Source organism: Strigops habroptila, chromosome Z, assembly GCF_004027225.2.
Source record: "Strigops habroptila isolate Jane chromosome Z, bStrHab1.2.pri, whole genome shotgun sequence".
NCBI lineage: Eukaryota > Metazoa > Chordata > Aves > Psittaciformes > Psittacidae > Strigops > Strigops habroptila.
The window spans coordinates 49,987,100-49,999,584 of record NC_044302.2 but is presented as its reverse complement, the minus strand read 5'-3'; the positions used below and the strand labels follow the sequence as shown (position 1 = coordinate 49,999,584).

Here is a 12,485-nt window from a genome sequence, read left to right as displayed (position 1 = left end):
AGAGGAAGCAAAATTAATCTGGCTCTTCTACTTTTAAAGTTAACTTTTGAAGTTTTTTAAGTTTATGAAATTGAGTTTATTACAATCTTTGGAATGCTCAGAAATGTTCTCAGTTGTGTGAGTAGTTACCATCTGTAAAATAGGTTGATGAGTTTTACTGTTGTATTGAATAGTATTCAGGTAATACCACGGAAATAGAATTTGCAATGTCTTACTCTTCTTTCATTGTTAAACTTAGTATGCTAAGAACTGTCAGTGATACCATAAAATCAGGCTCTAGCTGTTTTTTTCTGATGCTTGTTAGTTGTATCTTTCAAAGGTATATGAAATTCAGTAAGTTTAATGCTCATAGCACTCTATTCAGTGGTGAAACCTCTGTGCAGTACAGTCCTTTGCCAGTCTGGGTTTCTTTGAATCACTTTTGGGATTTTGTACCTGTTTTTTTAGCTTGTGACAATATGTGGCAAGTGCATTGCTTTAGTGATATGATGACATTTCTTCTAGCTGAAAAGCAAACTTTCTGACTTAAAGAAATATCTAATAATGCTGTATTCATGTAATTCAAAAAATTCACTGCTTCTGAGTGGAGATTAATACTGCACTCTGTGCAGCTATATGCTGTAATTCCAGGGTTTAATTATAAATTTAAATGCTTATAAGACTACTGAGTTTTATTATTTGAACTAGACCAGTTTATAATTTTGTTTCTGTAATTTCTGAATTAGTGTTATTCCTTCTTAGAGATGCTGCATTTCCGAGACAAGCCTTAGACTAAAAGTAGTGCCCATCTGTCCTCAAAACAGCTCCCCCCCTTCCTTTTTAGTTTTCTTCAGTGCAGTTTGTTTCAGTATATTGAAAATTATTAAAAAGGGAGTTGTTGATAGAATATGGTATTTCATTCCTGTGTTTTTATTTGTTGACCACATAAGATTTAGGTGTGTCTGTTGATCATTTAGAATCACAGAATCATAGAATGGTTTGGGTTGGAAGGCACCTTAAAGACCATCTAGTTCCAATCCCCTGCTGTGGGCAGCATCACCTTCCACTAGACCAGGTTGCTCAAAGCCCCATCCAACCTGGCCTTGAACATTGCCAGGGATGAAGCAGCCACAGCTTCTCTGGGCAACCTGTGCCAGTGCCTCACCAAGCTAACAGTAAAGAATTTCTTCCTAATGTCTAATCTAAATCTCCCCTCTGTCAGTCTAAAGCCATTGCTACATGCCCTTAGGAAAAGTCCCTCTCCAGCTTTCCTGTAGGACACTTTAGGTACTGGAAGCTGCTCTAAGGCTTCCCTGGAGCTTTCTCTTCTGCAGACTGAACAATCCCAGCTCTCTCAGCCTGTCTTCGTAGAAGAGGTGCTCCACCCCTCTGAGCATCTTCATGGCCTCCAAAAGGTCCACGTCCTTCTTACGTTCAGCCCCAAAGCTGAATGCAGGTATTTAGGTAGACTAAAATAGAGTAACAAGTCAGCTAACAGTGTCTGCTCAATTGAATCAGGGAAAGAAATTTCAACTCCTGTATAGCTGCTAACAGAACAGTCTTTGTAAGCGTAAATTACAGTTTGCTTTTGGTACTGAAAATTTTTGTGTCAAAGTAGTGTTAATGTTTTGCTGCCAAAGCTAGTGATGCTTATGGGTTGGGTTTTTTATAAGGCAGATAGGAGAAGAAGGTAAGATTAATGTGAATGGAGAAATCTGTTGAATGAGATGACTAGCTCTGCAGTGTATTAACACTGTTGGTATTTTGTTGTGTGTTGGTCTTTAAATGGACTCAATTCACTTCTGTGGTTTCCAAACATTTATTAACCCATAGATAATTCCTTGTGACACCCACTACTGTAGGACTAACTTTAAAGTAACCTTATATGACCCAGGAAAAATGCTTTCCTACTAGGTCAAAGATTAGAATCTGGGATGATACTGCTATTCCTTGGCTATTACTATGTTTAGAATAGGCTATTACCAGTATTGGTTGACAGGTCTGCCTTTTTAGTTTGTTCTGAGTCTTAGGGTTTCATTCCCAACTGTTCTTGGCATGTTTTCATTCTTGGTGAGAGACAGCTGCTTGTGTGAACCACTTCCTGTAAGTGGCTTATATATTGCTAATACAGCAGCTCTGTCAGTCGTCACAGCAGCAATTGAAAAATGTCTCCTGGAATTCAAAACTTGAATTCAGTAGAAAGGCTTTTCTTGTGAAAGGAATTAATTGCTGGCTCCCTGATGGAGGCAAATAATTCCTCAAGGTACACATAAAAAGAAGCACCCATACAATCTATGCTATTCTGCTTTCAGAATGAATCTTTCTGAGTAACTTTAGAGGAGAAAGTGCTATTTACATACCCATAATCTGTTGGCCATTTCTGATGATTCCTCCTCATCAGCTATGCACAGGGAGCACAGACAGGAGTATGTGTGAGAAGTCTTTTATCTTTGATTTCAGTTTTCTTCCTTCCCCACCCCTGCTTTGTCTGTACCTCTGCCTTTGAGGACAAGCCGAGCAAAACCAGACAAACTGATTAGAAATTATATCCAGGATACTGTATGCAGTTTCATATCTTTGCCTCCAGCATCACTCATTCTGCATCTGAGGGACCACTGCAGCTGGAGCTTTCTACCTTCTTGATGTTGGGGCTTTAGATCCAATCCCCTCTTACTTGAAGGATGTTTCATCAGCAACTTGTCTACTTTTCCTTATTGGTACCAATGAGTAGACCATCTGGAATTCAAGAAGTGGGAAAAAAACCCCTTTTATTCACAAGTGATATTTGGTGTTACTGGCAGTTACACTTGTGTAATTTTAGGACAGGCATTAGTTAGCGTGTCTTGGATGTGAAGGTGCTTATTTTCACATCACCTTTTAAAATATATCCATTTGGCTGTAACAGAACAGTTATTAATTCAGGCATTTCCTATTTGAACTAGAAAGGTGGGGGAATTTCTGAAATTGGTGCATAGATGTTTTCTGGAGTTTTACGCAGCTGGGACTTCAGGACAGACCAGCAGATGATGAGATCGTTTGCTTCAAGTTTGTAGTAAATGAGTGAGAAGGTTTTCAGCAATGTTTTCCAGAAGGTTTGTGTATTTGTTTTTACAAGGCTGGGGCAGATAGAAATAAAAAATACTGGATTCTGCACTGCAGGTCTGTCTGTGATCATATTCCTGCCTGAGACATACCTGAAAATGTGGGAAGCTGAAGTATGTTTTATGAAGTGTAGGTAATAGTAATTGTGATTGAAGCAGACATGACTTTGTGTCCAGACCTATAGAAATCCATTTTTGTCGTCCCATCTTCAATCCTATTCCATAAATGACTGGATTGCTGGATTTATGTCTCTTCTCATAAGTTAGATGGGCTCTGCTGTCTCTGCTCAAGTTCCAAAGCAAGCTCAATATATTTTGTAGGTTTAATTACTAAGTACCTCCACTCCAGACATGTGTAAAAGCAGTGACCTGGATTTCATTTACATTTTTACCGGTCTTGGGGTTGTTGCAGAACGATACGGTGTTCTTTTTGCAGATGGCTGTCTATGCAAAGATAGAGTCTGGAGGATGCAGAAGGAGCAGTGGATAATCTGGTGTTGCTTGCAGTGTGGATGTGAGACACTATTTACTGGTAACTTGGGCAATACCACTATAATTTGCAAATATTCATGTACCACCTTCTAGTCCTTTTTCCAATAGAACACGTAGACTTTGGGGAAGAAAGTGTTTGTCTATATATACTGTGTCTTGATCTTAAAGGGCATTCTATGTGAGTTAGGAGTATTACTTACACTTAAATAACTCTGAATCTAAGTGTGTGTGACCTGTGCATCTCTGCAGTGCAAATCTGCATATGAGCTCCACTTCTGAAAGAGCTGTGGATCCCTTCTTTTCTGATGGCAGGGGTAGAATCCTGATTCAGGGGTTTGCTAGTTAAAAAAGCTAAAAGCATGTTCTAAGCTCATGCTATATGATAAAATGTAGGTATTTTAAAAGTAAGTAAGATAAGTTCTTCTGTTAATGGCTTCAGAGCTTTTTTTCTACAAATTGTTTCCGTTCACATCTAAAGATTTCTCTGAAGTGCTTCTCATTTGTAATGCTTTCTTTCCACTGTGGCTGAATATAGAAACTGATTACCAAGTTCATGAATTTTCTGAAGACCAGTGCAGGCAGTGTTAGCATCTGCTTCCTGACTGTTATTTATAGGTTCTGATTACTATATTTCTAGCAGCACCAGTCCCTTCTTCTAATGACACTTCAGGCTTTAAATAGTTCTGCAGCCCTTTATGAATTACAGAAAATCGACAAAAATTCTGACTTCTTGTTCATAGTTTTATTCTAATTGCTTGGCAGTTGACTTTATGATATTACTACTAGTAATTGTATTTTTTCCCATTTCTGATAGAAATAAAACTGACGGTTTTTTGAAAATAGAACATAAAAGTTAATGCTTGTCGGATACAGCTTTTGAGAATTTTCATTATGCAGAATTGTAATGCTTTTTTATTATGTAAACAAAATATCCTTCTTTCTGTTTATTTTAAAATACCCTGTTCATTTTAAAATATTTTTGTTTTTCCTCCTCTGTGTGATATTATTACTGAATTGAATGATAAAATTGAACGGTTATGCAGTTGTACCTTTTTTTTTTTTTGCATTTTTTTGACTTAGGGAAAAACAGAGAGTAGAGGAGAAAGTGTGGTCTGTAGTACTCTGTCATAGGAAAGTTATGATCATTGGGAATCAAGACTGAGTGCAGAGAGTTTAAATTATCAAAAGGAAACAGAATGACAAGTATGTAAATTGTGGGTGATGGTGAGCGTGAAAAATAAATCGTTCCTCTTCCAAAAGTGATTGTAAAATTGCTCAAGCATTAACTATGGATGGTTAATATTTGTGAAAGAGCTTTAGTCTCAATCACACAGAAGCCACATAACTGAATCGGACCAAGAAGATAAACTACAGGAGTTTTTATCTCAAATTGAAGAAAATGAAAGTTTCATGGGCAGAGATGCATGTATTCCATTGCTTATGTTCTGGCACTTCTGCAAACCAGCAAGATATGTTCAAAGATAGGGCAAAGAGGTCCGTTTCTGCATTACTTAATTACTAATGCTGATACATCAAATGATAAAGCTACCTGGGCTTGGGAGATAATAGGCTTAAGTTGAAAGCCTAGCATTTATAAATTTCTAAACCAAAGATTCTGTATTAAGTTTGTGTGCCAAGATACTGGTGCAAGTCATATGAGTCTTTTGGTATCTGGAGTCCCTGCTGAGTTCTTAAGGGTTGGAGGTGTTCAGCAGCTAGAAAGACAGAGCTGCAACTATCAGAGTAGGACCTACATTTCTATGCCTGTAAATGAGATCTAAAAATTAAGTACAATATAAGCAATCTGAGGTCAGGCTATATAAAAAACTAATGATGGCATTCGTAATAAGGCACAGTACATATATGAGGGATTACCAATACATTTAGAAAAATTTTGTGAAGTTGTTTTCAGTATCTCTTAGATCATCAAGGCTCAGGAGATTATAATTTGCAAGATAATTTTTCATTTTGCATGTGGCCAACTCTGGTCTGAAATGTGGTTTATCAATAGATGCCACTGGACTTTAATACTTTGGGAATATAGTAGTAATGTTATTGTTTTCTCTCTTCACTGGAGTTTTGAGAATCAGACAAGCAGGCAGGAAATACGGATTTCTGTCTGACACTGGGTCATTTCACATGAATATCATCACTTTATTGAGATGTTTGCATGTTCACTATTGATGATGCATCACTTCTTCAGTTTTCCTATCAGTTAACAGCAACCAAATACAAGAGAACAATACTTATATGGATTTTATGTTGTCTTATAAAGAAGACAAATATATTGAAGACGGATTCATTCTCATTTGTTGGGGATTTCTGATTCCTTTGTCTATGCAAACAGATGGCGCTTTCATGCTCACTCATTATTTAGTTAGCCAAGATCTTTAAGGTCAGCCTGATGAAATTATTGGAGTTTGAACTTTCTGTGGTTTAGTCATGTACTGATTTTGTCTCAGCTTTGTGAATTTGATGGTCTTTGGTCTTTGCACAGACTACCTTGTCCTTTTGTTCCAAATACCAGCTTATGGTATTTAATTTTTCAGAGCAGAGTACTAAACAAAAAGGAGTGGTCTTCAGAGCACCAAAGAAATCAAATGCTAGTAAATTTCGGTTGTGCCTGGGCAGTTTTTCAGATTATGAATGTTCTTGTGCTAAATTTAGAGTTTCCCCCATGCCCCCATTATTGTTGTCTGTAGCCTCATGGGGAGTTATTTGTTGTTTTTTTTGTTTGTGGGGTGGGTTGTTTTGGGGTTTTTTTAGGTGTGGGGGGGGGGGATGTTTTTGGTTTTGGGGTTTTTTTGGTTTTTTTTTAAGTGAAGTGACTTTTAATATATTTCTCTTCGTCAGGGACTGTAGTGATAGGAGAAGGGCAATGGTCTCAAACTTAACCAGGGGAGATTCTTCGCTATGAAGATGGTGAGACACTGGCACAGGTTGCCCAGAGAAGCTGTGGCTGCCTCATTCCTGGTGGTGTTGGCCAGGTTGGACGGGGCTTTGAGCAACCTGCTCAAAGGTGTGAGTCATCCCTGCCCATCGCAGGGGGGTTGGAACTACATGATCTTAAGGTCCTTTCCAACCCAAACCATTCTATGGTTCTATGATTTTATTTCCTTAACAACACAAAAAATGGAGGGCATGTGAATATGTGATAACACTAACTATACCTTCTGCATTCTTTCACATTTTTAAAATCTTGATTTTGTGAGATTTGTTTTCCTCAAAGCAAAATTCCATATAGTGTTAGCTTCTTGCATCAAGTGTGTTTGTTGTTCTCTCCATGTTGCGTAGTTTTGCTTATTGATCAAAAATACATATACTGCTGTCAGTAAATCTTAAACATAAGTGAGACTGGCATGTAAGATACTTAGAGATATTTCTATTGTTTATAGCCACATTCTTGTACCTGCTCTAAGATTAGTGAGTTTCTGCATTCTTCTAAGAAATTATTTAAACAGTTCAGGAATCACAATACACTGTGCATCTTTGAATGTGAGGACGTTCTCTGTGAGATACATCTTTATGAATATTCAACGCTGTCTTTTAAAGTTTGTTCGTAAGGTCAAATGTAGGAGGATGATGCACTTGAAGTGTGCAGTTAAAGAAATATGTGAAGGTAGGTTCAGAGATCCTTGTTCTGAAGGAAAAATGGCATGCAGTAGTTTTGATTTGGCTTTTAAGTTGTTTATCAGGTGTTTAAAATAACAGTCTGAGATAATCTGTGACATTCTCTAGTAGAGGCAAAATTGAGAAAGTAAAATGGTAAAGGATGACTTTCGACAGTCCCGTTCTCAAAATGCTTCACAAGTATGTAACCCTGTTTGTTAAGGCATCCTGGGAAGGCCCTGCTGGCTCCGGTGCCCTCCAGGGCTGGGGCATTTGTCCTGCCTTCCTGCTGGAGCCCAGCTGTGCGCATCCAGCCTGTACCCCTGTCCCCACCTCTGGGTCAGACTTTGAGGAGAAGCTAAACAGGCAGACATGCATCCTGTGACCTCTCGCACATAAGTGTGCCCTCTGAGCCCTCCAACTGCTGATGCAGCACTGCAAGCTTGGTGATCCATGGTCACTTCTCCTGTTGCTGACACCCTGATCTCTCTTGTACTCTGATCACCCAGCTGCCTGGTGCCTCAGGTACTCAGTCCCTATGGCCTGTGGTCCCTACTCCAGTCTCAGGCACGTGGACCCTCATGTGCTGCAGCCGCTGGCACTACAGAAGTGTGGGTTCAATGACCCATGATTCTGCGCCAGTTGCTGGCGTTTGCTTTTACTTGCTCTGGTCTCAAATTCTGACATGCAGGCTTATCCTCAGTTACAGTGAGAACTTGCAGCACCCACAAGTGGGACAGGGAGTGGAGTTGCACAGAAAGATAGGAGAGGATTTAATAACACAGAATAGACCATAGTGATCAGGCATAGGGCTCAGCCAGCGAAGAGCATTGAATGGCACCTGCTTACGTGTGACTCTGGCCCCTTACCCCTTCCTCCTCTCACTTTGCCCTCTGCCTCCAGCCTGTTCCTCCCCCACCTTTGACACTTTCCTGAAGCTTTGCTTAATGACTTTGTATAGATCCACAGGCGCCATCAGATATCCGTAATACTCATGTTCTGTCACTTCCCCTTTATCTGTTACAAAGTCCAGGCTGATGCTCTTCAGAGCTATGCCTGTGGTTTTGTAATGGCCTGTCAATTAATGGCTGAAGAGTCATTTGGTCATCTTTATGGTCTCCTGTAGTGCTTACTTAGCAGGTTTGTGTGTCTGTGTGGTCGTTTTATGGCTTTCCCTGTTACTTTGTATTCCCTGTGAGCTGAAAAGGTCCTTTACCTGATAGCATCAATGGACCAGGTGCTCTCCCCTTCCACATGCCCTTATGCTCTGTTTTTAGCTGTATCATCGAGGGCAGTAATGATGAGACAATTCCAAGTAGCTGCTGTGAGCAGGAAATCAAACTAACGGAAGCATTAGAGAATTTTGCGGTTTTAGATAGGCTCAGCATGTGAAGTAAATAATTGATGGGTAAGGTTTAAAGTAGATATTATGATGAAGGACACATTTCAAGCTCTGCAAGGTTAAAAAGTGCCATCAGACTGTCTACAAGTACCTTTTGTGAATTTGAGTTGTGAAGGCTGTCACTGTACTGAGTTAAGGGTAGCACAGATTTAAACTATTAGAAAATTACCTGTTTTCTGTATCTCAAATTTATTTCTGCAGGATTTCTATTTAGATTTCTACAAATATGCAGCAGGGAGAGAGTGTGTTTCGAACCTGCCGTCACAGGGTGGTAGGGAATCTTGATCTGTAGAGTTGTGATCATTATTTGTAGAGAAGCTTTTTCAGTTAAAAAGAATGTCACCTTAAAAAGTATGAGTATATTGCAATGCTACCTAAATAGGCTACACCAAAATGATTCTTTTATAAATTTTTGGTATTTGTCAAGATAGAAATAACTTCTCTCGCTGTTTGCTTAAAGGAAATTTTTGTAAGCATAGTATGAATGCTTAAACAAGTGAAATTTGTATATACTTTCACCATAGTTTTTGTTTGTTTGGTTGGTTGGTTTGTTTTGTTTTTCAGAATCCAGTTGTGTCCAGTTCCGGCTGGTCAGAAATCGATGTGCTGATTCTGGCTGGAACAGTTGGCCATGTTTTGAGTTTGGGGGCAAGCAGTTTTGTAGAAGAGGAACATCAAACCTGGTATTTTCTTATCAATACTCTTTGTTTGGTGCTGTGTCAGGATCTTTGTAGAAACAATTTTCTTCTGAAAGAGTATGACCCTCAACATAGCACCAATGTAAAACAAAACTTCGGGGAAGCCTCTGAGTACAAGAACATGGACATTCCAGCAGCAGATAATTCAAAATTGGGCAAGACCATCTCTTCAGCTGAATTCATTAGAGGATCAGATAAGTGGATAAGCTTAGCAAGTCCATGGATCATCCTTATTTGCTGTCGGCTACTTCGATCTTTGAATCAGACAGGTGTCCAGTGGGCTCATCGGCCAGACTTTGGACATTGGTTGACAAGGTGGGTATCTGATTTATTGTCATACTTTCTGTCTTACTTAAAAATTAATGTATGTTTCATTTAGTAAAATATGTATATACATTTCTGTACAGTCTCTGTTTAGAAAGTGCTGCAAACATGCAGAGCAGGTAAATAGTGAAGTAACATAAGGAATTTTTCACTTCTATTTCATGCAGGAGTAATTCCTTGTGTACTATCAATAATAATCTTTGCCCTGCACCATAGCTTATCTAATTAATGCCAATTATACATGATAGATTTATCAGAGGCAAAAAGTAAATATTTTCCATGTGCAAGTCAACAGTGTCTGGTTTGGGAAATTAAAAATCATGTAATGGAATTAAACCCTTGAAATTAAGGCTGAAGGTTTTGCTTAGTTCCAAACTAAGCAAAGTTTAGGAGAAGAAGCAAAGTTGAAGGAGAAGATCCTGCACATAGATTTCTTCCTTGTCTTTCACAGACATATAGTGTGTGGGTGGAAAACTGAAGGAGTTTTTCAAATGTAGTATGATAAACAAGAAAGCATTTTTTAAAACTCCAAGTACAATGGAGAAGGGCTTCTACTTTTTCTGCTAGCTTTTAGTATTGTGAGGAACTACAGTCATTATTCAGATATAAAAAGTACTTGATATTTGAGCTGTCTACTTCATCTGGTGGACAGAGAAGCAGTACCTTGTGGCTGACTAGTCGGGGTTTTGCGGACAGCAGGTGGGGGGGGGGCTGTGTTGTGTAAGATAAATAGATTTCTTGCTAGTATCTTACAACACGTGGAAGAAATGTCATTCATCACTCATTAAAAGTGACATGAGCAAATGAACCAATATGAGACTTGTTACTTATTGGCAGCCTTACAGATAAAATACTAATTGCTGTGACAGGCATGGGTGCTGAAAGACATGAGTTATGAGGGAATTTACTGAAGTATAGCAGTTCCATACCAAAGCTTTTGCTGTGCGTTCCTCCTCTTGAGATGAGGCGAGGAATTGAGGGAGGAATGTTATATTTCCAACATTAAGTCCCACATGATAGAGAACTCCGTTGTTACGAGCTAAGCCAGTGTGAGAGCAGGATTAGGTGTGATTTGGTGCAACTGGGAGGATTTTTATAATTAATCCTGAGCACCCTCCAAAGATCTATTTTCCCAATAACTTCCTGTGCCAGATGTCGTCTTCAGAATGTCAGCGCTTTTCTTTGGAGTGTACTAGTGCCACAATGCTGTGAAACAAGGAGTTGACATTCTTTCAGCTGAAAAATTGCATTGTTACACAGATACACTTTTGCTCATATGGTCCCCCAGGAATGTTTGCTGATACTTGGAAATGTTACCAGCCTTCTAGAAATTGTGTGTGTATGCCTGGACTTAACTTGTAAGAACCTGTCTTGGTTAAGTGTGCTCCCACCTCTGATTTCCTGGTGCTAGGAATGCCTATAGAGCAGCAAAACCTGTTATAGCCTTGGGCTGTGGGGACTCACGGAGACAGCATGGGTAGAACGTAGTCTACAGCTAAAGCAAGTGCTTCTAGGGCTTCCTGATTTTATAAAAAGATTCTGGGAGATTCTGTATGCCCGGCTCTGACATTATTGCTTCTCAGAAGCTTCCAAACAACGAGCTCAGCTAACCCAAAGCTCCTAACACCTGCTCTGGCTTAGTCTTTTTGTTATTGTTGGGGAGGGAGGGAGGAAAGGGGAGGAGGAGGCTATTTTTGCATTTCTTCTTTTCCTGTGAATTGGTGTGTTTTGCAGAATTCCTATCCATCTTTGAAAACCACAGAATCACAGGATGGCTGAGGTTGGAGGGGATATCTGGAGATTGTTTGGTTCAGTCCCCCTACTTAGAGTGGAGTGATCTTGGACAGATTGTTCAGATCTGTGTCCAGCGCGGTCTTTGGTATCTCCAAGCATGGAGACTCTACAGCTATTCTGGGCAACCTCTTTTCTTTTTACCTCCAAAATTTTGCTTCTGTTTGAACAGAATTTCCCTTATTTCAGTTTGTGTGCATTGCCTCCCTCTTGTCCTTTTGCTGGGTACCACTAAGAAGAATATGGCTTCATCTTTTTTTAACACCCTCTACCTCCAATGAGGCTGGTAAGATCCATACTGAGCCTTCTTTTCTTGAGGCTAAATGGTTCCAGTGCTTTGAGCTTCTCCTTGTATGACAGATGTTCTAATCCCATCATCATAATTTTCATAGTCCTTCACTGCACTTGCTCTGGTATGTCCATATGGAAGGACCTCTTGCCTTACAAGGCAAAGTACCTGCTGTCTTGCTTCTCCCCTCACTAGCCCTATATTTCACCAGTATGGCTCTTGCTTTGCCAGTATGTGAACGAAATTATTGAATAGATGTGGCTGGAAGAATAACCCAGGATGGTATGGGGGGCTCTTGGCTTTCACATGGACCACTTCCCATTCTGATTTACGATCCAGCTTCACAGGTAAATGGGCTGACTTAGTAATACAAATGCAGGGAGGGAAAAGTGTGCAAGCCAGCACTGCTGGTGTTGAAATTCCTGTAGGGAAAAAAAACCCCCAAGCCTGGAAGTATCTACATTCTTTGAAGAGCTGCAGACATGAACGGTTTTTTCGTTCTGCCATTGTCAAGCATTCCTTACTGAAACCCAGTTGCCTTTCAAATCTGGTTGAGAAGGAAGCAATGATTCACAAACTTTTACTTTTGAGGGCTTTAAGAAGGTTATGGAACAGTTCTGGGTGCCATGGCAGGCTAAAAGATGTGCCATTAGGGCTGCCACAGTTCTGCCATCTTTCTTTCATTGGTGTGACTACTTCTGTCATGTTTAGGGAGCAGGTGAAAGAGCAGAACCCTGGCACAGCTTGGCTCGGGCTGCTGTGGAGCTACATCCTGACTTAAATTAATGAAGCAGTTTTTA

At 39.7% G+C, this 12,485-nt stretch overlaps 1 protein-coding gene across 9 annotated transcripts in view; it reads left to right on the top strand.

Moving 5' to 3' along the window:
• PIGG (phosphatidylinositol glycan anchor biosynthesis class G) overlaps positions 1-12,485 on the top strand; it is a 105,827-nt gene that overhangs the window by 43,617 nt on the left and 49,725 nt on the right. For 8 of the 9 annotated variants that reach the window (XR_003989326.1, XM_030471331.1, XM_030471333.1 and 5 more), the window contains one exon: positions 9,148-9,596. Coding sequence is in view for 7 of the 9 variants with exons in the window: in XM_030471331.1 (XP_030327191.1) it covers positions 9,148-9,596 (449 nt within the window). In the remaining 2 variants the exon portion in view is untranslated. Of the gene's footprint in view, positions 1-9,147; positions 9,597-12,485 lie in introns of those variants that run through there. The other variant, XM_030471338.1, reaches the window with a different exon arrangement.